Source organism: Gallus gallus, chromosome 4 (assembly GCF_016699485.2).
Source record: "Gallus gallus isolate bGalGal1 chromosome 4, bGalGal1.mat.broiler.GRCg7b, whole genome shotgun sequence".
NCBI classification, from domain to species: domain Eukaryota; kingdom Metazoa; phylum Chordata; class Aves; order Galliformes; family Phasianidae; genus Gallus; species Gallus gallus.
Window position 1 is genome coordinate 36,792,166 of NC_052535.1, and position 26,207 is coordinate 36,818,372.

The 26,207-nt window shown below is 38.6% G+C and overlaps 1 protein-coding gene across 10 annotated transcripts in view; it reads left to right on the forward strand.

Annotated features, from left to right (window-relative positions):
• OPN4-1 (photopigment melanopsin-like) overlaps nucleotides 1–26,207 on the forward strand; it is a 68,332-nt gene that overhangs the window by 28,923 nt on the left and 13,202 nt on the right. For 6 of the 10 annotated variants that reach the window (XR_005859111.2, XM_040698701.2, XM_040698697.2 and 3 more), the window contains 7 exons: nucleotides 1,570–1,702; nucleotides 2,640–4,276; nucleotides 9,565–9,628; nucleotides 10,678–10,729; nucleotides 22,734–22,808; nucleotides 22,995–23,137; nucleotides 25,018–25,151. Coding sequence is in view for 9 of the 10 variants with exons in the window: in XM_040698701.2 (XP_040554635.1) it covers nucleotides 22,806–22,808; nucleotides 22,995–23,137; nucleotides 25,018–25,151 (280 nt within the window). In the remaining variant the exon portion in view is untranslated. Of the gene's footprint in view, nucleotides 1–1,569; nucleotides 1,703–2,639; nucleotides 4,277–9,564; nucleotides 9,629–10,677; nucleotides 10,730–11,429; nucleotides 11,573–22,733; nucleotides 22,809–22,994; nucleotides 23,138–25,017; nucleotides 25,152–26,207 lie in introns of those variants that run through there. The other 4 variants (XM_040698699.2, XM_040698700.2, XM_040698698.2 and 1 more) reach the window with 4 other exon arrangements.

The window sequence follows — 26,207 nt, forward strand, 5'->3', positions numbered from 1 at the left end:
GCCTGAAATGTTCTGGTCAACTCTCCTTTTAACAAATCTTGTCCCTGTTGAAACTATTAAATTTTTTGGTTGCTAACAGAGTTTTGATCACACCAGACTATATCCTCAGCTATCATCCATGTGATTAAATATCATGTGGCCAAGGAAAAATATTGAGCTTACAGACATATAGGAATATTTCAAAGGCCAATGTTCACAGCTATGAGGGAGATCTATGGCCTTACAAAAGAAATACATATATAACTCTAAATAAAAGCATTTTGGCAGATTCATGTCAGAGGCAGTTGCTCTTTGAAGACTTGCAATAAAAGATTTACGAAGAGGTTACATTCCAAATTTGAGTAGTATTCACCTCCTTTTGTTTGATCACTTTGTCTCCTGCCCTTTAGGTTCTTCTCCACATTCATCTTGGTTTCTTTACTGTAGTCACACAAGTTACTTTGCATTTTACATTTTTTTCCTTATGAGTATTCTTCTGTAACTGGATTCTTTTCTCTCTCTGGCTCTCCATTGCAACTGATCGTTTATCTACTTTTTTCACTCCTTCCTCCCCTTTTTCTATCTGAGAGCCTTTCTCTGTCTAGCTCTTTAAAGGCTTGGCCTTCTGGCAGTGCTGATGTTCAGTTCTTTCTGGTTACGTTTTGAGGAGCTGTGACTCTCCTCCAAAGGATTCAGCTGTTCATGGTCCAAAATCTAGTTTTGATATGGCACAGCTGCAGAATTTTGGCAGACTTTTAAGAAAGATGTTAACTTGTGAAAAAGGACAGGGGCATGAGCCATGCAAGATAAGAAAGAGAAAGCTAGAGGAAGAGGCAAGATTAGCACAGCCAGTTTTTTCAGCCTAACCTATTTCTTTTCTTCTGTAGTGCCAGGTCACCCAAACCCTTCTCCCTCTGCACTTTCTGTTTGAAACAGAATTTGAGCAGATCTCATTAGTAATGGACTGCAGTAATGTTTGCTGGTTAAGGTGTGGAAAAAAGTGAGCTGAGACAGAAAGTTAGGAAAAAAAGACAAATACTCTTGAAGTAAGAGCTAACAGTGATTTCTGTCCAAAAATATTTCTTATCAGCAGTACCCAAAAAGACTGAAGTTCTGTTTTGAACACAGGTGTGAAGATCAGTGCTGTAGACTAACCTCAGTTATCACTGCCCTAAAACTTACTCAAGAGCCCAAATGGGGCTTGTGATAAAACAGTAGATCTTGATTCTGTGAGGTAAAGGGAGCAGGAATTTGTTACTCTGGTCTTGATGGCTACAGGAAAGACTGACAGGAGAAAAACAATACTGAATTTGCATGAACTAGCTTTGTTGAACAGAGGCTTAGTGTTTCTCCTGCATCTTGCACCAAATCCCAGTTTACCATTATTTGATTTAACTGGATTGAGATGGGTGTAGGGACACTTTTATTAATTTAGTTTTTATTTTTGTTTTATTAATAACAAAAAAAGTCACGACACATCTAACCTGCTGAGGTCTGGACTTTTTTCCTCCTTGGCGTATAATGCTACACCATTGCTGCAGTGTTGTTTGAAGGTTCTTCATCTTTCTTTTACTGTTGGTTTTTTGACAGAGCTGCAATTATGAAGTTAATGGAGTAGTCAAATACTACAACGTTGAATGTACCCAAGAACCTGCAAACCTATGCTGTCTGCCTAAGCAATCTGCATTATGTGCTGGCAGCTATGGCTCCTGTGGAATTTATGGTAAATCCTTCTTTTGTTCTAGTTATAAAAATGAATAATTGCAGTCCATCCTGGAATGCTGATGATACTCCCTTCCGACTGATGGAGCAGGAAACGGAGAACTGGATCTACTCCATCTACGAATTCTTGTTTTCTTGCTGCTCTACTCTTTTTTTTATTATTATTATTATATATATTTTTTTGTCTTGCATCTAAATACAATTTTGGATAGAAGCAGAACTGTTGCTAAAACATACCAGGCTCAAAGATCTTGCTGCTAAAGTGTAGTGTACCTCTGCCAATGAAATATTTTTTGGGTTGTTTTTTGTTTTTGTTTATCACTTGGGAGTAAGAAAAGAAGAATATGTGGAAGCTTTGGGAAAAGTTCAAAACAAATAAGACAACTACTACACCAGTGTTATCCTGTGTAGCCACATTTCTTGAATTTAATTGTATAAAAGTGTATTATGCAGGCTAACATGATGTCTTCTGTACAGCTGCCTTCTGCTGGGCTTTGCTGTCAGATGAAGAGTTAAAAATTAGTAGTTGCCAGAAGAAGCAATCAGTAAAGGGACACTTAATTTCATCAGTGAAAATTATTAGGGAATAATTACTAGGGAATGCTTTTTTTTTTTTTAATTAAAACAAGTTTTTTTAAAGAAAACAATTTCTTAAATCAAATTGTATAGATACACATGAAGGTAGGCAGTCCCAGCAGTTTTAGCTATGCAACCTGTCTGGTTTAGAACTTAATCCAAAATTTTCAGTAACATTTATTTACTAACATGTGATTGTGTGATTTAGAAAAATATATATAATATATAATATTTAGAAGATATATGAACCCTGAAATGGTCCTTAGAGTAGCCCTGTGTAAGAGACTGTGTCTCACAACAAAAATGCCCTTTTGTTCTTCTGTTTTAACATCTTATTTCATGTGCTTCTCTCTCCTCTGCAGTTCTGAGCACTGAGGAAGAGCATCTCCCCCTGAAGTCATCTAGCACTGATTTCACATTCTGGCTATCCTGTATTTGCTGTAATTGGAAAAATGTTTAATTTTTTCAAAGTTTTCTTGATAAAATATTCACAGAGGAAATGCAGCATTGTCTCTTTTTCAGGGAACATGTCCTCTTGTGTTTCGATTTCCACGAGAATTGCAGGAAAGGAGTTCTTGTAATAGCTGCTCTTGCTTATGCCTGTAGGAGTGGGAAGGAGGACATCAACTGGTAGCATAAGCCCAGACACCTGAGTACCATACCATTCTCCTCTGAGATTCTGGGCAAGTCTTTCCATTTCTATGTACTGCTCTTCTCCCTCTAAACTGAAGCTAATAACTTTCTTCCATTTTTTATAATTCCTGTACCAGTTTACTCTGTCAGGCCTGAAGTGCCTGACAGTGGCAGTTTTGGTGCTTGTACACTTTATTGCTTTTGCTGCTCCCTACTAATATTAAGAGAGTGTACTCCAAAACTCTGATAACATATCTGGAAGCCAAATCAGAAAGCATACTGCTTTTGTTTTTTTTTTTCTTTTTCAGGGTTTGAGTAGCACAGTGAGCACCATTAGGTTCACAAATTTCTGCAAAGAAGAGACACCGTGCAAAATACTGAATTTTTGTCCGCATAGCTAGGCTCCTTGTTTGACATCTGAAGTCAGGTTTCATCTTAAATATTTTCTAATAGGGAAGTGGTTTTATCTTAAATTTTTTATGTTATTGAAGTGCTGGATTTCCAGTAATACCTATTTTGCTGATGAAGGTAAGGGCACCCCAGTGTCTTCTGTACCAGATGGAACAGGGATTACAGAAACTCATGTGGCATTACTGCAAGAGAAACTCGGAAATGAAAACCAGACCATGACACAGAAGAGATTACAGACTGAAATTGCATAGTGAATGGAAGAACAGGATTTTGAGTAGATCTTTATTTTTTTTTCTTCTGGAGAGAAAAAAAAACCAAACAAAAAAAACAACCATGTGAATTTAGGTATTAACCATGTTAATATGGTTGAAGTGTGCATTTATATGGTGGTAGATCTATCTAAAAGAAGAAAAAGGCATGGAGCTTTCCTGCCTAATCAGTATATACAAGTATTATATCTATCTATCTATATAGTATAGTATATCAACCATCCTATAGGTACAGTTTGAGATTTATGCTGCTTATGCATGAGTCTGTGTATATAAATATATATTTTTTTACATATTCCCATATGTAAAATGGGATACACTCTACCTTTATCTGTAGAGTGTATCCATAGGACAATGTGCAATGGTCTTAAACGGTAAGAGCTTAGATTTAGATTACACATTTGGAAGAAATTCTTGACTGTGAGAGCAGTAAGGCACTGGAACAGGCTGCCCAGAGAAGCCATGGCTGCCCCATCCCTAGAAGCATTTGAGGTCAGACTGGATGCAGCTTTGAGCAGCCTGATATAGTGCAAGGTGCCCCCTGCCTATGGCAGGCTGTTGGAACTAGATGGTCTAATCCATTCTGTGATTCTAAACTATTTCTCTCTCTTTTTCTTTTTCCAATGGAGTAGTACTGAATCTCATGAAGATAAAATCCCAGAAGATCCTGCTGAAAGAAAGATGAGGTATCTAGAGTTTGCTTTCATTTAATTTTAGCACTTGTGTGTGAAAACTGGTCAAATTCATGTGTCAAATTGTCACCCAGAAGATATTAGTGATGGCTTATTTTGAGAGCAGAGGTGAAATCCAAAATTCTTCTCACTTCAGGGTAAAATCACTACAATGCATCTAATTCATTCACGGCACACTGTTACTTTCATTTTCTGAGGTAAGAATCAACAATGTTGTCTATATTTGCCACTAAGTCTTGAAGAGATTCAAGACTGAAGACTCTAAGAAATATCTTATTGAAGTTTATCATTTAACTGCCATTTTACTCTGGTTCTGCCTTTATTTGAGGATATTTTTATGTAAAGACCAACTGAAAACACAGAAATATTGTATCTAAGATGGATGAAGAAGTTGCTATATATTTATTGGTTTTGCTTCACAACACATCTTGAGAAATTCTGAAATTTATTGCTTATCTCATATGGTTAATTTTAATGGGAACCGGGATTTTAGTTCCCATTGGAAAGTCTGAGAATTGGCTGTGACAAAAGGGCTTACAGAGCTGGAGTTGATGTATGGTCAGTGAAATACTATTTGTCAAGGTATAACTCAGGAAGGTCGCTTTCGATGCTCTTTCATTACCATATGCTGCAATGTGCTGTATTTAGAACATGGCAGGCCATTACTCACAAGCACGCTGCACAGAGCAAGGCCAATGTTTCACTGTGTCTCTAGAGTGGTTGTAGTTGTGTTAGCTGGTGCACTGGATTCCCTGGAGCTGATGCTTAACAGGGCAGAGCATTTTTGCTAAGTGTTCTGGGCTGGAATGTCCAAGCAGTAGCATAACAGTTGTCAAATGTGTATTCCTTCTGGGTATTAGTAGCTGTACCTTTGTCTCTTCAAGGACACAACTGTTATTGCTATATTACATTCATGTATATTCTTCCTTTCTTTAGTACACAGAAACGGAAGACCTATAAGGATTTCCTTATTGCATGTGTCTCTTTTTGAAACCATGTTTGAATTTGGAAAGCAATACAAGGACTGGACTTCTTTTTTTAACCTCATTATCTAGAGCCCTTATCAGCACTGATACAGGACTCAGATGCATTAACCTTCTAGGACGAAATTCTCCAAGCCTGCTTTTACACAAAATGATTTTGTTTTAAAGCATTTAAAGTGTGAAAACGTTTCTGTTGTTTCTGTTTATAGAAACAAGTCACCTTTGACCAGAAATGGAAAAATTCAGTATGGAAGATAATGGTTCAACGGAAAAAATCTGTGTGCTGTCACTGCCATGACTTTGACAACAAAATTTATGACTTTTAGGGTTGTTTTTTCTTGAACCTTTTTTTCACTAAGTTGTTGGAGAAAACTTTTTGATTGAATTGGGCCAGATTTAATTTAGTCAGAAAGCAAAATGTCTTTTTTTTCTGTGGAGAGTTCTGATATCATAAAATGTTTCTCAATCAAAATGAACTAAAAGTGAAAATCTTACAGCTTTGTCAAAAAGCTGAGAATTTTTTACTTAACAAATTAGTACTGTGGGTTGGTGCTGATATTGCTCTCCTGAGAGTTAGGGACTTCAGTGGCTGTGAAGACCATAAAATGTGGCTGAAGATTCTTTGTCCTCACCTGAAGAACAGAAGATTGGGAGTGGATTTTGGCCCTGTTGTTCTTTCCTTGGAAAGGACTATAGGAGATGATAAAGCTGGCAAGAAAATTTGTGTCTGAGCCCTGGTAACCCATTTCTGCTGGCAGAATAAGGGGATAGAAACAATATCAGACCTTGTGGGATAAGGGGAAGAAGGTTGGAAGAAAGGAATAAAAATTGTGCTGGAGTCCATGTTCCAGCACAGACCACTACCTTATTTGCCTCCAGTTTGTCTCTATGACTGGCAGCAAGCAGTGGCTTCCATGGGTTTGGCATATGCAGAATAGGAAGAAAAGAAATTAAATTTCACAATTGGCTAATGCCATGTGCCCTCTGTTAGTGGAATAGAAAAGAGTCAAGCTTGTACTTCTTTGAACTTTTTCTGTTTGGGTGGTCTGTATATCAGATGTGTCCTAGAGAAGCACTAACATGATGTTTTCTTCCCCATACCTTTTGTGCAAACAGTGAGATACGTATTCTAATCCCGTGATTGAGTCTAAACCATGAGATTTCTTGAGAACTTTTCCCAGCCTGAGCTTCTAACAGACTTTCATTAATACGAGAAGATGGCCTGGCCATGCTTATTCTTTTGTTTTTCTTTGCAATTAAGATGCTTCTGGTGTTATGTGAAGGATGTCAGACTTCTCAGAAATGTCAGAATCACAGTAGGATGACTTTGATCATTCACATTCACACTCTAGCTTATAACAGTCCAAAGATGAATTCCCAAATCAATCAGTAGCTATTTAAAACCTGTGGAAGAGTAACCCCTAGCAAACATGGACTGCTGAATTAGTCAGTTTTGCTCATTGTTATATAATTCTTATCTCATTTCATATTCATCAAAACACGTTTCTTAACATGTCCTTGCAGCACTCAGAAATGAACACGATTACAAATTCTCTTGGTTTTTGACAGCATACTTTTCTCTTGTTCCAACAACAAAACTAGAGAAGGTTCTAGATTATTTATTTATTCTGTGAAATGCCTTTGAACCTCTTCACATTGCCTATTTTCTGTCCAAAGTGAAAGACAGATGATCTTGATGCAGATACATCTCAAAGTTGGAATGTACGGTGATCAACCCTGGGCCTGCCTTTGTGCCTGGATATTTACAGTCTATCTCTGTCCAGAGAATATAACAATGAAGTCTTGCCATGAGAGGGGCCACAAGCTGTGAAGGTACCTTGCATGGAGGCAGCTTCCCTGAGGAGCACTCATGAGAATGCCTGCCCTGGGCATGGCAGGACTGCAAGATCTGAGATACAGGCTTCAACACCAGTGCTAACTGGGGAAATACTCTTCCAAACAGCTGCTCAATCCAGATTTCAGCATCTGTTCCAGCTATTGACATTTTTATCCTAACTATAGCTTTAATTAACTGTGTCATTCATAATAGTAGATCTGACCTGTTTAACAAACATGCTGCTTTTTGTTTCAGTGGGAATGTTATAAGAGACAGGTAAAATAATTTTGTTACATGGGAGGTTATGGCTCTCAATTTGTTAAATTGTCAGCTGCTGTGGGAGCCTGTGGGATGGAAGGTATCATATAAATACAAAAAAGTGTTATTCTTCACCCTGAATGACTCTATCCAACCCTCCAGCCCCCTTCTCCCCCCCCCCCCCCCCCCCCTTTTTTTTTCTTAATATACTTCTATATATTTCTTCTCTGCATTTTGTTCTGTTTGGATGGTTTCTTCAAGTCCCCAGGTGGAACTACAATCGTAAGTTCTTCACACTCGGGTATCAACAGCTTCACATTTTTCTGACCTTTGTTAGGCAGTTATTTACCTGACCTGCTTTGCTTGTTATTCAGTCTTTCTGTCTTCTGGAATTAATTCCAAAGCAATTTCAACTTCAAATGCTTTTCACTCTAGCTGAGTTTAAACATGCAAATTTGGATCACAGTGCTTAGTGAGTCCATTTTGTCTTCTTGTACTCAATAGATTTACTGTTTTTTCCATGTCCAAGGATTAATTACAAACAGCTGAAATAGAAATTCTTGAAGAAAGACTAATCCTGATGTGGATGTGTAGGAGAGAGATATGAGGCAGCAGTCCAGTAAACCACCAGTTTGAGGCTTAGTTGCACTTAAATGCCATCATTCATGAAGCCAACTCAAACTATCAATCAGAATCCTCTCAGCCTAAACAAATCTGAAGCTTGAAAAAGTTTGCTTTATTTGGCATTTAATTTTCCCATGGCATCCAAATCTTAGCTTTAGCAAAAAGGGTTACTTTCAAGTCCAGCTTTGAGAGGTATTGTGTGTAGTGGTCTGATCTCTGAGAAGTTTCAGCTCATCTTGTAGAGGTAAGAATGAACAACAGCATGAGTGGAATCGCCTGCTCCCAGAAGGGTCACTAGAACCATTTAACATGTCTCTCATCAGTTTACAAAGCATCGCTTCCTTATTTCTGTAAGTAAGAACAAAAGAAACCCACCTGGGTATGTTAGAGGGCTTATCATTTATTTTTAAAAGATAGTGAAAAAATATTAGTGGTAAAATATGCCGTCTGTTAACTAACTATGGATCTAAGCAGATCCCCAAACTTCAAAGACACTACATAGTACTTCTGAAACTATATAATTTTTCATCTGAAAGCCATTTCTTAGGGAAAAGGTTGCAAGATTAGCAAAAGACTTCATAAATCATTAAATAACTGGAACATCAGCATAGTAATTGTAAAGGCAAAGAAGATGATCTAATGGACCACATCAACAAGGTAAGAGATCTCATGAACAAAGGGGGAACGAAAACAGCTATGTAGCTATTAAGGTCTCTAAAGTATGTGACATTAGGTTGATTTGAGGGAGGAGTATACAAAGCAATGTCATGAACTGTAGTTTACTTTCAAACTGGTTCATGACCAATAGATCGCAGAAATTGAGTCAGTAAGTGAACTTGAAAAATAAAGCATCAGGATGCCAAAAGACAAGAACAAGACAGCAGCTAATGTGATCTCTTGTTTTTATTGGGCATCTTAAAAGGAGGGAGTAGAACCAACCAGGTCAAATAGTTCAATGGAAATATGGTACTTCAACAAGTAATGGAAACAAGGGATGAAATAGTAACAATCAACATATAGTGCTAGTGTCCAGAAATTTACATATGACAATCAAACCATATTTTTGTCTTTTATATTATAATGTATAATTATGTATTGTATAGGCTTTTTTTTTTCTTTTTTTTTTTTCTCTCCACTGAAGTACATTCATTCTTTCTGTTCTGGCACAATATTCATTTTGTTGTAACGTATTCACCATGCCTTCAGGATAATAAATGCCTAAGTAAACTTTATTTTGAAGTTTCAGCCTCCAATTTAGGAAGTTCCTCTGCATTCTTTAACATCTCTAGATTGTCTGTAGGTGTACATTGTCGTACTTGAAAGTTTTATGTCTGTAGCTGAATTTCCATCATCTTCAAAACAGTTAGTAAAAGAACTAATGGTAGTGGTTGTCACTAAACTTCATCTTTAGCATCCAGCTCTAATGTTTGAGCTTCTTTGCTCATAACTGTCAAATCATAGGTATCTGGGCTAATTTACAGGTGGACAAACATATGCCTTGCTGTCACCAAGAGCTAACTGTTCAAAAGTTGTAGGTTTGGTTGTTGGGGTTTTTTTTTTTTTTCTTTTTTTTTTTTCAGGTGCAGAGATGTGCTATGCTTCATCGGATTGAATTTGGTTTGAATTGACTGCAGCAAGAAGGAGGTAAAATATTCTGTTTATTAGAATTAGAAGCACCGTAATTAGAATTAGAAGCACTGTAATTTGAAAAAGAAAGAAAAATTAGGAAAAAAACTATGTGATTGTGTAAGTAAAGACTGTATTACAAAGTAAATTTATCAAGAATGGGAGAATTGAATGAAACAAACCAGCTCTGGACATCAATATTTTTCAACAATTGTGAGTGCAAGACTCTTTGTGTTAGACTGATATTTCTTTTAAATGTTGGAAATGTTATACACAGGTGTGTCAGGTTAAATCAAAATGGAGAGAATATAGACCAGAAAAGAAATGGAAACAAGCCATGTAACATATTCTAAAGTCAGTGAGCATACAATATGTACTTACACTGACTACTGCTTTCTTCAGGTGTTGGAACATTTCTGTCTAGGTTTCTGACCATTGATTATAATCTCTAAATCCTGTAGAGGTGGTATTACTTTCTTATTGCACGTGGAAGTTCTTCACTCAATTCACTGTTTACTTTGTACCTCCTGTCTGGAAGCTGGACTGCTGAGCTCCAGGATTATTACACGCATTCAAGACGAGAAATGTTAGCATTGTATAAAGTCAGCTATTTGAAATAATTCTTCTAACATTTGTGGGAATACTTGGTGTCAGCAATAGAAAAACCCTGAAATGAAAATTCAGAAAGCTACATAAGGCCAGCTGTGCTTTCATATTTATTGAGAAGTTCTTTCTCCTCCTTGGTTAAGATCAAAAGCACAGATCAAAATGCAGTTTCGGATTTGGCTATTTCTTGTGCCCTGGGGCCATAGGTGCCAGTTGCACTTCACCCCTTATACCCAAAATAAGGGCTGTAACAAGTAATAAAAAACTCAGCGAACCCACTGACTGCAACTCTGAATACCTGCTTCCCAATGAGAAGGGGAGCATTTTTTAATGTTTTATAATCCCAGCTAGCCAGAAATGCAATTATTTTTATAGTGCCCTTCTGGCCAAAGCAACCTGTAAGAGAATGAAGAATCCAAAAATAATGCCTTCACATCTCTGTGATTTTCATCATGTTTTAGTGTTTCTGAAGAGCTCAGCATTACAAAAGGGACACCAATGAGGTGCTGTGAGGTAAGAAATGCCTATATCACACTTCGTGCCATTCCCTTTATTTTCTGCAGTCAGTCAAGCATCCCCATGGCGAGCAATGCATTGATGCTTGAATGCTGAGCCATATGTTTGAAGATGGAATTTCATCGATGCAGGGTCAGTTACTGGGCAGCAGCAATGCTTTATACCCAGTTCGTGTTGCTCAACATCTTAGCAGAAATACAGCTGTGTGTTTAATGTGTGGCTGACCACCTGTGCCCATCTGCATGGCTCTGGGCCAGATGGATGGAGCTAATCAGCAAGAAGGAAGCAGAGCTGGGTTTGAACAAGGGGGGCAGAAGGGGGGGCTGGCTGCTCCTTCCAGCTACCTAAGGGGGTGGCCAAGGGGAGACAGAGACAGGCTCCCGGCAGCAAAAACATAAGAGGCCACGGGTGCCAGTGACTGTAAGGGAAATCCCTGACAGTGCCTTCCTTCACTGGCTGCCCGCACTACCCAGACAGGGAGCAGGTATAGGGCAAGAACGTGCTCAGCCCTGGGAGTGAGCATCAAGCTGGGAAGCGAGCTCCTCCAGCTGTCCATACTTTACAATAACCATACTTAAAAACGTCATACTTAAAAAACCCAAAAGGGTGGCAGTGGGGCCAGTCAGGCTGAATAATGGGATGGGCGTTTGCTGGGGGCTAGTGCAGTGGTTCGATATGCTGCTGGAGCTGGCAGGCTGGGAGCAGAGGAGGGCTGGCTCACCCAGTGGATCTTTAAACACCAGCGCTGCATATGCTCCATGGGATGAGCTGTGCGTGTGCTGGTCCTGCGTGGAGGAGCTGTGCAGACAGAAGGGAGACACTCTCAGCTGAACCTCAAACGTACGTAGAGGGAGGAAGGCTTCGGGAAGTGAGAGCTGTGCAGGGACAGGGGAAGGGAACCTTTATCTCCTGCTTTGTTTTCTAAAGTGTGCTTTATATACTTGCCTTTTGGAGAAGGAAAAGAATTTCAGAGTTTGTTTTCATTCATTGAATTCTGATCACTGTTTTGTGCAGCTGACTCAGATCTCCCCAAAGGAAAATGTGGGAGTTACATGCTGTTTTGTCTAGATTTTTAGGATGGATTTGGAGTTTAGCTTGATGGGAAACCCCTAGCTGTGCAGAAACAGATATGTAGCAGGTGATTGCTCATGCTGGTATTGCCTCATCAACATGATCTAGTTGATTAAACCTTATTGTGACCTGACCATTAATGCTTGGAAAATTTTAATGAAAAGAGAAATATTAAGTGAAATCTAAAAGCAGATTTCAGAGTTGTTATCCTTTTGTGAAGTCAGTGTAAAGTGACCTAGATGGCATGCTGTAGGGAGGTTTGTCAATTGTTTCTATGTATGACTAGGAATATTTGAAAACATTCATGGAGAAAAGAGGATTTGCTTGTGCATTGCAAATAGGTTATGATGCAGAAAACTGCGATGGGTGATTCCTAGATAGGAGGAATTAGTGTGCTACTGTTCTTAAGCCCCTTATCTTATGTATCTGTGATCTCATAACTGAAAATGCACAGAATTTAGGATAAAAGATTTCCTACTCAATCTTTGATAACTTGACTGCACTCAGTTATTGAGTCCAACCCTGACATTTAAAGAAATCCACCGTGAAAATTGCCTTCTTTTTCTATCAACTATCACACAAATTATAGGAGTGTCAGAGAAACTTCATCATGGGGAGGGAAGTTGTGGATGCTATCTCATTGCAACAGGTCTTTCTTCTGGAGTAAATCAGAAGGAAAGAAATTGGAGCAAGCTTTTTGTAGAGCCCCCTTGGCTTTAAGCAATATCTAGACAGCTAAATAATGGGCAAGCATACAGGAGTTTGAGCCTGTAACTCGTAACTCAAAATCAAATCATTTAGATGAGCGTGTTCTGGCACCACTGGAGCTATTCCCTTCCAGTTGATTTTGCCTTTTTAATCACATTTTTATTAGGATGTCTACATGGGTTATGTTTGCTGTTAAACTTTAGAGAAAGTTTCCTAGAAAATCCAAGTCTGTTTCCTGTCATTTTATACTCAGCATGTTTTGAACTACTTCACAGTCTATATCACTTTTTCTTGCCATAATCACAGCCTTGTAAAAACATAAGCATGTGCAAATACACCTTGGTAAGGACATCAAGGGGTTTAAAGTTGAAAAATTTTGACATTGTTTGCCTGCATTGCATCTAGGAACTTCAGAGGTTGCAAATTATTCCCTGTAGGATGTCCTCTGCTTCCAGTGTGCAGGGGTGCAGGCCCCCAGAGACAGGGGGACTGATGGCAGTGGTCTGTGTGACCCAGCAGCTCCTGGCCAAGCAGGATTCCAAGGGGAATTAATTAGAGTCAACTGATAGATCAACTCACACTTTGTACTCTATCAAAGCACTGAAATAGATTTGTGAATTTCAGGTATACCCTGATAGAAAGCCCTAAAAACTGGTAGTTGTTATTCTGATGTTTACCATACAAATTGATAGAGTACTCTGAGAAGCTGTTTAGTTCAATGGACAAGGAAGACCAGAAGACTTGATTGCTGGGTGAGGGTTTATGCCTGATGCCCATGAGTATACTGCCATTGGCACAGCTGTGTTGCCAAAGAAATTACTGGTCAGGTGTAATAAAGTCCATGCTGATTGGTTGACAATGTGCATAACTTAAACAGCTGCAGCTAGTTTAGAGCTGATAGAGCAAAGGGAAGGAGCACTGCTGAGCATACTTCCTTTCTGTACCTGTTAAGTCAATGCATGAAGAGGAACTTAATATCAGGTGAGAAGGAAAATTATTTATTTTTGAATTAGGAAGAGGGTAAAGTATTTCCCTTGAACCTTCTGTAGACAATGACACTTGTGATCAGCAAATTATGTGGTGGTTCTTTTTTTTTTTTTTAATACATATGTAGTTTCTTACATATCTGGTAACTTTTCCCACAACTTTTTTTCTTTTAACTGAAAATTCTGCTTAAATTCAAATAACATAGTTGGTTGAACCTTTACTGTGATAGAGAAACTTCCTTCATTGCACAGCAGACTGAGCATTAGCAAGTGAGTTAAAGGTGGAGGCAACAGAAACAGAGAGCCTCGGGATTAGTGGTGCTGACTGGGAAAGCTCTTGTGACACTGCTGCAGGTAAGTACCAGTCAGTCACTCCTAAAGAAGCTGATGAGGTGAGGCAGCTTGCCCTGCTTGCCAGTGGGTTGCCAGATGTGTATCTGCAGTCTCCTCTCAGCAGTGCATAAGGGTGCAGGGTGATGGCGTTCTAGGTAATGCATTAAGACCTTGAGATAACCCACTTGCAATGGAACTATTTCACATTCACTGATAAATGCTGTGAAATTGCTTTTTAATGCTATTATTAGCTCGGTGTTTGTTGTGAACACAACCTGATCACAAAACAAAAAAAAAAAAAAACCAGCCAGAAATTAACAGCTTGTGTGGAATTGAGTGGACTGAATAGGTCCAGCATAGGCTCAGACTTGAGGCATGAGCAATGCTTTACTGGACTTTCTTTCATTTTTTTGTTTTGTTTGTTTTGGGAGAACGTCTGCTGTATATTAGTCCATCAGCTTGTTTATATGCTCTTTAAAAATATAGGTTTGGAAGGAGCTGTTTTTTGTCTGAGATAAAAGGTTCAACACCATAGAAAAATGTGTGGAGACCTCCCCTGGCTTTCTGATTCAAAGCAGGAAACAGACTTATACCTAACCAACTTGTAGGCCTTTTTTTTTTTTTCCCCTTTTTATTTTTTCCCTCTCAGCTCATAAAAGGAAGCTAACTTGTACTGAGATTCTCTCTTTCAGTAGCTTCTTATGGTGTTTCAAACTAAAGTTGCAAAGGGAATATATGAGTTACTCCAAATGTAATTCATACCTAGGGGTAATTGTGCTGACAAGATGATGATGTATCCCAGTATGGGTGTGCTAAAACTTTCATTACATCTTGTAGGGTCTTGAAAAGTGGTCTGTGAAAATTATTCTGAGGAAAAAATAATTCTCAACATAATTGAAACAAGAGACCACACTGGATCTACTACATTGTTTCATTGATGCTTCTTCAGATCAAGATAAAGGCACTTACCTTTATGAGATATGTCACTGCTTCCTCCAAAACAAGTGATGCTGGGAGATAACTAAGATTTTTTTGGAAGATAGAGAAGTCACTTTTAATATTCCCACCAAATGTGTCACCAAACGCTCTGTTATTTATAAGACTCTGAGTCTCCTTGGGTTGCTGTAATTGCTCTCCAATTATGTCCATATCACAGTTTCTTATCAGTTTGTCATTGCTGCTTGAATCTTCCCTTGAAATGTGTCTTCAGTACTGTAGTAACTTGTTAATCTCAAATACATTTGCCAGTCACAATTGTTCTTCTGAAGTAAGTTTATTTTTCCAGCGTTGCCACTCTACATCAGCTGGGGGAGCAGCAACTATATAGGTTCTTACTTTTTTTTGCCTTTCACTAAGTAATTGAATAACCTTTAATTTTACTTATGTTCTAATACCTTATTTTTTTAATTCTATGTTTTGTGATGTTGCATTCCTGGCATCCTGGAATACTTTAGGTCGGAAGGGTGGTTGTCAAGTCCCACCTCCTGTTTCAAGCATAGATAACTTCAATATTTTGAAATTTTCTGTGGATGACAATTGTGCTGCCTCTCTGTTTTAGCGCTTCACAAGTCTCATTGAACATTTTGCCAGCTGCAACTTGTCAATCAACTGAACAATGAGTTGAGTGCTACAGAGCTCATAGGAATATCACTGACGTGCTTGAATTTAGCTGATCGAGAACCACAGAGCAATGTTGCATGTGCTGTCCTTCCCGTGTTCTTTCCCTGAGCGTCTGCTGCCAGATGTCATGTGTAAGGCATGGCAGCTGATGGAGCTCTGCTCTGATTCATTTTAGCAGCTTTCACGTACCTGAGCTTACATGAGAAAATAATGCATATGGCATCCAAAAAACGGAGGTTTGCTTTAAGTTGCCCCTGCTACCCATGACCAAAATTTCTAACAAATTTCCCAAATTGGTGCAAAATGTCTCTGGTATCAGGCATTCTATTAACAATATATCCTCCTGCTAAGTCATCAGGGAAACGTAGAGAGCAGATTCTCTGGCAAAACTACAGATCTTTACACTCAGCTAGTAAAAAGTAAAAGTGATGCATAGCTGAATTGCAGATAGTAGAGGAGATATGCTCATTATATTTCCTTCGTCATTCACCATGAAGAATTCATTGTGGGCTACAGAATAAAATATAAATAGCAGATGATTTGGCAGCAGAGTGGCAAGCACACAGTGATGAAAAATATTAGTTGTGTTATTAGTGATAATTTTAAATTAGTGTTAGAAGCTCTATACAGAATTACTGACTTACCAACTTCTTGATTAAGTATTTTACTAAAAGGGAATTATCGTTTTGAAATACGTCTTTGAAAAGCTGTTATTAGTTCTTGATTTCTTTTTTTCTTTCTTTGCTACAGAAGGCGTAAAAATAAGTACATGTTTCCATGGGATCTCTTTTAAGTTGCAGACACACTTTGCAAAGCAGCTCTTGCACGCAGATCCCTGGGCAGCATCTGTGCAGGTGTCCTTGAGAAATGAAGCAGTGCAGTGAAAGGACTTCTGATGTTAGAGGCAATGAGTAAGACCAGAGGTGGTTGGTAAAGGATTCCCTCTCTGGGTTATCAAATGTAAGGAAGAATATATACATATTATTTTTTCAAATGAAATACAACCAGGTAGTTTTCCAGAAGCCAAAGTATGCATGCAAATTCTTTGACACCTCAGGCTGAGATGTTATATCCACTGACAAATATCAGAATTTCAAAATAGTGTTTTCTGGAAATGCAGTAACAGTTCTCAGCATGCTCACATTAAAAGTAGCATGGTGTGGGCATCACCCTGCATTTATATGCCACTGCTATGGTGTATAAATGATTTTTCCTTGAAGACTGCAAAAGTTATCATCACATTTTAACAGCATATGCTTTTCTTAAACATTTTCTGGCTCTCTGAAAAACATATTCTGAAATGTTTGCCTTGTTCTCCTGTGCTAGCAGTTATCTGTTCCCTTGTGGATGAAACAAATATGCACTGAGCTGTAATAGTTCAGATAATTTTGATGCAGCGCTAGCATTGATTGTGTTTGTTCAGTCTGCTGCCACCCTAGGCACGCAAAGCTTGTGCTGTTGTTTGGGTTGCATTTAAGCACAGCATCTGATCATTTAAAAGGGATTTATGACTAAGGGGATGAAAAATGTGGTGGGAGTCTCCAGGACCAAGGAGCAGGCTGTGATGGTGTGCAAGCCTGATAGAGGTGAGAGGTGAAAAGGGGAAGGTGAGTCCCAGCTCAGTTGGGTATAAGCACCTTCCTGTGGTGGGCTTTTATTTACTTGTTTTTCAGCTCAAAGGCTCAAAGGACTGGATATCTAGACACATGAGTATGCCTACCTTGATGAGCAACTAATAGGTTTATTCTCAAGATACTGACAACTTGCAAATAACAGCAACTTAGTTTTTTTGCTGATTTTATCTCTTTGGGTTTGTTTGTTTGTTTTGTTTTTCCTAATGCCTTACATGAATGTTGTTTGATGGATTGCAAGTATGAGAAGTTTTAAGTACAGATAGCTAGGATCTGAAAAAAAAGCATCTTTCTAAACATGAGACCTTGAGGACATCTAGACAAACTAATGGGAACTCAGGCCAGAGAAACGGTTGGTATTATTTCCATCTCTGTAAATACCCAATCTTCGAGGCACACAAACATGCCTTTGGTCATTTTCATCTCGCCCCAGGCTGGGACTTCTGCACTGAATTATTCTGATGACACAGCACAGAATTTTCCCAAGTGAGCCTTGGAGTCAAGTAAAAAATGCTTTTTCTCAGCTGTCTGTCAAGTTCAGTAACAGCCCAGAAGTACATTCTGGAATGGCATTTGTTGGATATAAATTTTCCTGCAGCAAAAATTCTCAGTTTTCTTTTTTTTCCACAAGTTTTCAAATCTGTTTTTTCTTTAATTGTTATTTCCTAAAATCACAAGTGAGCTGATACAGGACTTCTTACAAAAAATTCTCCTTGGACATTCAGACAAATCTTGAGGATGACTGCATATCCAGTTACAACTTCTATCTTCAAGAAAAATACTGAGACTGCAGTTGTTCCTTCCTTTGCTTCTCCCCTAGTTTTCTGTCCCATTTTTTTGCCTTTCTCCACCTCCTCTGCATTACCTGTGTTTTACACTGTATGGGTCTGCAAGTCAAGCACCATGCAAACTAAAGGACATCCATCTGGATGAACACTAGTGGTGGTCTGGCCTGCAATGCCTAACTGCCTCTGATAGTTGAACTGTTGTGAGGGGCTCTGGCAGTTTCTCTCCTTGTTTGTTGCTTTTGGATGAGCTGCATCACATTCACAATTCAGCTTACTAAGCTAACTATCATTTCAGTCTGCATTGTAAATGTGTGCTGGAGTGCTCCTGGTATGAACTGATTGAAATGAGCTGTGGAAGAAGAGTGTCACCTGGAGACTGATAGGAAAACTAACTTTTCCATTTGTGGATGATCACTGATTTGACTCTCTGCAGGTCAAGTTAATTTCTACTTACTCTGTGGTATTGCATTTATAGTACCGTCAACCAGAACAAACAAAGTTGTTTTGCTTTTATTTTTTTAATACCTGAAATAATTAACAATATTTCCATAATTATTATTCATGAAGTATCTGGACATTACTGGCTGTACTATTGTTACCACATAGCAACTGTCTTCTATTTGCTGATTCAAGATTTCATGCATACAAGATATTCATTAAACCCCATGTTTTTGTTGTCATTTCAAACCTGATAATACTTCTTAATGAAACAACATCTTACAGTGACCCTCAGTGAAATTACAAGCAACTTGGCAACTGTTACCTGGTGGCTGTTTCAGCTGAATGTGCTGTCTCTACAGGAAATGCAGGCCAATGTGTTGATTGCTTCTGTCCTATCGTGCCTGAATGTTATTTGTTGTTTTCCTTTAAATTTTCAGGCTGCGATTGTATAGATGTAAGGACTTTTTGTTTAGTAAAATTAAAGTTGTCTTAATGAGCCTGTGTAGTGTGTGAGCACAGAGAAGCTGCTATGTTGTTAATTTATTCTCTTGCTAGTGCACATTAATCCTCTATGTAAGCAAGCCCTTAAGCTCATTTCACTGTAAATCATCTCCACAAGATGAGCTTTGCTACCATGATAAAGATCAGAGCATAAATAAGGCTTTAGATACTCTTGTATCCATGTAATGCAGATCACATCACCATTTCTGGATTTGATCAGTTATTTCTTACCTGTTGACTGAGACCTGCTCTCCCCTTTCCATTTTAACCAATTTTTTTGCCTTCTGCGTTGCAATCTTTGTTAATCTCACCAGCTGGGAAGCAGAAACAGATGGCTCTAATTACTTGGACATTATTTTATCACTAAAAATCAAATTTTAAGAGTTCCCATAGAATAACTTTCTCCATCTGTTAAGTCTTCTGTTTTTATTTTTGGAGAAATAGACCAAGTTTATTTTTATATCTGATGCCTTCTTCTTTTGCCAGCTACTTGAGGGATGGCTGTTAATTGTTTATCTTTCATTCACTTGTGGAGCTGTTAGTTGCCCTTCCAAGCAAGCCCTCCAAGCAGCCATGGAAGTGACAGCTTTTTGATGTCATAGTCTCATCTCACATAAGGGTACGAACACACTGTGATTGATGCAAGTTGTCAGGTCCAACATGTCATGCAATCAAAATGCAAGTGATTGTAAAATTAACTTAAAACAAGCCAAAGAAAGTCAACACAGAGTGAGCAAGCATGCCAGAAGCTGTCCCTGGTGCAATTACTGGTATTTTTCAGACTGCTTGTTTACACTTCTGTTTCTGAGTAAGACAAACAGACCATTATGGACATTGTCTTTAAAATTTGCACTCAGGAAATGGTTATGTCTTTATCGCAACCCTTGTGACTCTTCTCAAGTCATCAAAAGGAGAAAGTAAATCCAACCTAGGAGAGAAAGGAATACGTGAAAGCATCTTACATGAGCTCTTGAAAACTTGTATTTCTTATTAAAGAGTCAATAAATTGGCTGAGCAAAATATCAAGTGTTCCTCCATTATCTCCTAAATCACATCATTTCAGAGAATGAGCCAGATTGGCTTATACAGAACAGGTTGCTCACCCTACTTCATGTGTCCATGGCAATACAGAGTTTCCATTAAATACAATTTATCAGACTAGTTGTGCTGAGTCAAGAGCAGCTTTGCATTTTCACAGCAGTGTGAAAAGCTGAAGCTGAGGAGAAATTCTTGCAACACGTCTTAAAGCTTTGTAATTTTGGAGGCTTCTCAACTGCATGCTCAGAAGACCTAAGTTCACCGCTCATAAAATGAAAATATACAGAGTGAATTAAAACTGAGCTTATACCATTTTCCTGCTAAAAGAGGCTAATATAAACTAAACATGATAAGACCACAACAAAGATTGTACTGAATATGACCTATTCTGCTTAGTTGCTTGTTCTGGTTACTGAGTCATCTGGAAAAAATTGTAATAGTTACATTGTTTTTCTTGAGATTCAAGTGGAAGAAGATTGAAACATTCTTCTGTAGTTTAATTTATTCTTATTTTTCATGAGAAATTAAAATTATATCAGAAAAAAAAACATACAGCGTTGTAATAGCAAAATCAGTTTCTCATTAGAATACATGACCAGAGCTTCATTTTTTTTTGTTTTTAAAATGTATTTCTAGTCCTAATCCTTATGTAGTAAATATTTATGTAGGCAAGTATACAGCTTGTTAATCAAAATTAACATATATGTCATCTTCTCAGAGATGGTATTGTGGGAAAAGAGAAAAAGCTTCTACGGATATCCTGAATCCTTGATGATGCTTCTGTTTTTCTCCTGTTGATTTATTCTGTACTGAGGAAGGGTCTGCAATAGAAAAGGAATGTCTTGTAAACAAAGTAGAGTTTAAATTCTCAGACTTACATGTGTTTAAATTGTTATTCTTAACCTTTTATTTTGTGGAATTATGCCAAATCAGTGAAATATGTGATTAGCTTTGGAATCATTTGTATCATTTTTGCCTCTTTTATTTAGGGCGTTTTCACTAGTGTGATGAAATTGCTTTTGAAAAAAAATATGTGCGTACATATCAGTACATTTATTTTCTTGGATTTGTATTCCAGTGTTATAAATGGTTTTTCCTTTTCATCTCACCATACAGCTGAATGCATGCCATGCGCTGCTACATCAGGGCAGCACTGACAGATTGAATTAGTAGCCATCTTCTCATTCAGATCTTAATGTTGCTATCACTGAGATTAACAAACTGAAAAAAAAAAGCAGTTGTGGCACTGAAAAGACTTCTCTGTAGGCAGGATAACTTCTCCAAAGATTGTGTTAATCTAAACAGTGCCTCTCCTTGAGGCTTACTGAGATCTCAGATTTTGAGTAACCCTCAATATTTACTGCCTTCCAGATTCCAGTCTGTAAGCTTCAGTAGTTCACATTTTGTCCTGTCATAAAGAGTTTACAAACTATTAGCAGAGTTTACAAATTATGATGCTTTTCAGCTTTTGTCAGTGCACATCACTAATAATGAAATAGATGGGGCCAGAGCATCTAAGTTGGCTTCTCTTCAGCAGAAAGAAAAGGAGAGCTCCCTACGGGTGTTTCTCAAGTGAGTTGCTGTAGCAGTGGGTTCCCAGTATGAAGAAGTAAAGCTTAATGTGCATGACAGGCAAGTCCTACTTACTCTGAAGCATATCATTCTCTATCATACCCCTCTGCACAGGGATAAATCCTGAGCATCATTATTAGATAACAAGAAAAGGAAGAAAAAAGGGAGTCATGCCTTCTCACCCACTTTTAGCCTCCTCAGTGTTCACTGCCATGAATCAGGCAGGGTTCTGATTTGATGCACACATTGTTAAGAAGATGAGGTTTGAGGGAAGAAGAGTGGAGTTTGTTGTGGATATTCATGTGCCACAGCCCTGAAATGACCCAGGCTGTATGAAAGCATGGACCTACCTGCTCTTGGTTTCATCAGACAGCCACAATTACATTTTTCCACTGAATCACCTTGCCATGTATTGCTAGGTCTCACGCCTCATTTTAAGAGTGAATGCAACACAGAGAAACAATTTTTCTTGCTGCTTTACCACTGGGAATGGCTATCGCAGTCAGCAGCAGCAGATGATCCCTTTCATTACTTTTTTCTCTCACATGGATGTTTTCTTTGGTGCAGTGCCACTTTGGAGGAGGCTGTCCTTTTATGGGTAGAATCTGACAGACCACTCAGAGATCTTGAATTCTGCTTTCAGCTTTGAAGCCATAGTTTTTGTACTGTTTAAGACATTGTTTCAGTCCCAGGGGCTTTGTTCCCACTGTTTCTGCTCTAGAGTCACTATTTTATGAATGTTCAAGATGTGCTATGCATTCCACTCCTTATTGCTGAAGGCAGTGTGCCCCCAGGGAGCACATCCATAGCATCATGCAATTATCATGGTAATGTCTATGGCTAGAAAACTGCTGTTGTGCAAAGAAGGAACTGTTGTATGTGTACCTCATGGGTAAGTGAGGAAATAGCAGAAAGTAGAAAAAGCAGTGTGAGAAATTTTGGGAACTAGGAGCCAGCAACTGCAGAGAAAAAGCTGCTATCATCATTTCCAAGTGGCCCCTTCAATATATTTAGCTGGGCGCTATTTATCATCTTGAAGGTTATTTACCTGCCTTGGTATAAATAAGAATTGCCACCAGGCTAATGATTCAGCATCTGCTTGTCAATACTGCTGATGAGAGTGGAGTGGATTTGCTGTAGGCTGTTCTGTTACTTCATTTAGCCAGTGGTTAGTCTGAATTGGTTTCAAAAAATACATAGGCTGTTAGTGGTGTTTGGTTGGTTTTTTCTTTTTTTTTTTCCCTCCCTGTGTTGGTGTTAAAGAACAATGAATGAGGTGTCAAGACTACCTGATGTGTTTGTACTTGCACAGGTATTGCCGTTGCCGCTGTGTTGTTCCTTTGATCTCCTGCCTTTCCCATGACGATTTCCCAGTGTTTACATTATGGTAAGTCGGTTGTTCATTTGTATGTTTCCTCTAGTCGTTAAAAATGTAATGAAGGATACCTGAGGGAAACTTGTTTTTAAGTTGGTAAGCTCAGAAGTGTCTATGTGTTCAACATGCTAAGCAAGTGTTTCCAGGAATACGTGTACTGAATGTTCTCAGTTCTTCTTTCCTTTGTTTTCCATCCAGGATTTGAACATGGGCACCCAGCCACATTCTGTGACCAAGTCAGAGATCCCAGACCATGTTCTTTACACGGTGGGGACGTGTGTTCTTGTTATTGGCTCCATTGGCATCATAGGAAACCTCCTAGTTCTCTATGCATTTTACAGGTACCTAGATTTCATTCCTTTCCTAGCTTGCCTTGTAGTTTGTCTGTGTCACTGTGAAGATATTCTGCATGGATTTCTTCTTGGGTTAGAACTTCAAGCAAAGGCTGTTGTTATCACTTATATACACCTCATATACATCCATGCACATCGCCAATGTACTCCTGTGTAAATTTCTTGTGTTTTGGGGATTCTAAGAAAATGTGGGGGGGAAAAAACACAGAGAACCTTGACTTAATAATAATTCTAAATTAAAGTTTAAGGAAAAGTTTAACACTTTTGATAATAGAAACATCAGCCCCTCTGTTGCAAACTCCTTTACTCTCTCTGTAGATTTTGCTGATTACTTAACTAAGGATGAGGTTCCCATCGGCCCAGATTATCTTGGAAGAACCGTGGAAGCAATGTGCTACATGAATGAGCTCATACCATTGGTGTGTTCCCTGCTTCAGGCAGGTCATAGGATTTCTGTCAGTTTGTGTGTTTTCTGGGTTTCAGACAGTGTAATAGATGGTTGAAGCTGCTACATCTAGAGTACGCAAAAATCTCGTGAGAAAAATGAAAAGCTGCATTCTACTCCATGCTGTGATGATGGAAATTCCAAACCCTTTTTGCTCACTGTTAGTTGTCATCATGCACTTGGATTCAGTGAGGGCCGACAATGCTAGAAACACTAGTGCCATTATTATTCGAGCATTAGTTTAGTATTTTTAAATGGTTAAGCAAACAAAAGATTTTAGTGGTTTTGAATAACTGGGTTCGCTCCACAATTTCCAGCACAGTTTCTCCGTTTCTCTTGAAATTTGTTTTAGCTGGCACAGCGAAAGGATTAAACCCTCAAAGTGGGAGAATCTCAGTGGGCAGATGAGCCCTCTCACTCACATGTTGCAGACAATTATGAGAGCCATGATTTTGGAAGAACTGCAGAAGTATTGAGATGACCTTGCAATTTATTTTTCAATATTTAGTAATATGAAGAAAGGCGTTCACATTAGTTGCAAATATTGTTTTACTGGAAGCACAACAGAGAGGCCTCAATTGATAGACTGAAGGAAGTACTCTGAAAATTTATTTCAAGCCATTTAGAATTGCTCCATGCAGTTTTCCAGAACAAAGTTATTTATAAAATCCTGTTTTTTGCCTTTATCTAGAAGAATGAGAGTAGTCACCTCTTTTTGTACCTATGAAAACTCCTGAATTCAAACTCTAGGTATCAAAGTTCTTAATTTAGCTGCACAACCAAAACAGTGTTTCACTTTGAGGGACAAGCAGTGCAGCATTATACCTTCTCAGCATATCCATCAGAAGTGCCAGCTGTAAGGTAGAGGAAAGATGAATTCATTAGTTAATTTAATGTACTTTTTAATCAGCAGAATGAAGGAATATTCAAACAGATAACACAAAGTAGAAGAGAGGGGTTCTTTCTTTATTATGTTATATTCCCCTTTGCTAGGGACAAGGGCAATCTCAAATACCAGCTGAAGGACTCCTCGGAGATCAAAACTACAGGTTACCTGAAGCACATTCTTCAATATCAGAGGCTAATCTTGCCCTGTGTAGCGCACACTTGTTGGTGCTCATACAGGGAACCAAGGAAAGAGGCAGACTGCTCTTCTCTTGAACAAAATCATGTGTTTAAGGATAGATGGAATTCTTCCCCTGTTGGAAGGGAAAGGATTTATTTTATCCCCCCTGCCTTTGTCAATCATCATTTTGAAACAACTGAATCTTTTGCTGTGGTAATTGATTGATGGTTGGCAATTGAATGGGAATAACTGCTCAATGCCACCTGGAGACTGTTTATGCTAGTAAATAAAACAATCAAGATGGCTATTCGTTCATTTTGCCTATTTCAAGTGATGAATTTCTCATCTGTTCTTAAGCAACAAGAAGCTGAGGACACCCCAGAACTTCTTTATAATGAATTTGGCTGTGAGTGACTTCCTGATGTCAGCTTCTCAGGCCCCCATATGCTTTATCAACAGCTTGCACCGAGAGTGGATCCTTGGAGATATAGGTACTTTCTGAGACTAATTTATCTTTCACTAGCTCCACTGCCTTTAACATGTTTTAGTGCTAACAGTACTGGTTTACATAATGGAGACAGCATCACAAAACTCTGGAGTTACATACTAGATTTTTGACATAATCTATCCATGCAGTGATACATTTTGTGTAATAATCTATTTCTCCATCTCAGGTTAGAAAAAAAAGGAGTTAACAACAATATGTAATGATGGCCATTTAGCTTCTGAGGGCGGATGTCATGGCTAAAGGTGGTTTGGAAGGTTTTCTTTTAATTATAAATATTTTTCCCATATTAGTTTAAGAAGGAGTTAATATTTAGAAAAGCACATTGATATCAATTACTGTGCTCCTAGGATCACATATTTAATTATGGAAAAGTAGGGATTTGGAAGGACTGTGCAGTGGACAAGGAATTGTCTGGATGGTTACAGGCTGTGGCCAAGAGCTTCACGTTCAGGTGGAGTCCAGTCGTGATTGGTGTCCTCCAGGGAACTGTTGCCCTTTGATGCCTTTTTTAATGACATAGACCATGAGATCAAGTGCACCCTCAACAAGTTTGCTTACAGCACTAAGCTGAGTGGTGTGATTGATACAATAGACAGGCTTGAGGACTGCATCTGGGAACCTAATGAGGTTCAACAAGGCCAAGAACAAAGTGTCACACTTGGGTTGGTTCAATCCCAGTACCTGTTCAGACTGGGAGAACTCATTGAGAACAGACCTGTGGAGAAGAACTCTGATCTAAGAACCAGAACTGCTAAGTTCTGGTGAACTAAAAGCTTGACACAAGTCAGCAGCATGCGCTTGCAGAGTGGAAGGCCTACAGTATCCTGGGCAGCATCATTTTTTGAGATATCCATTTGTCATTCGTATACAGATATCTGCTGCAGCCTGTTAAGATCAATATATTGGGCAACAGTCCAGGAAAATGTAACCTTAATTAGACTGGATTTTCTTTGAGGCAGTTTTCCATTGACATAATGTTTCCAGCTACAGTGCACAGTGGACAGTAGGACTTGTTAATACATATGTTTCTTTGTATTTT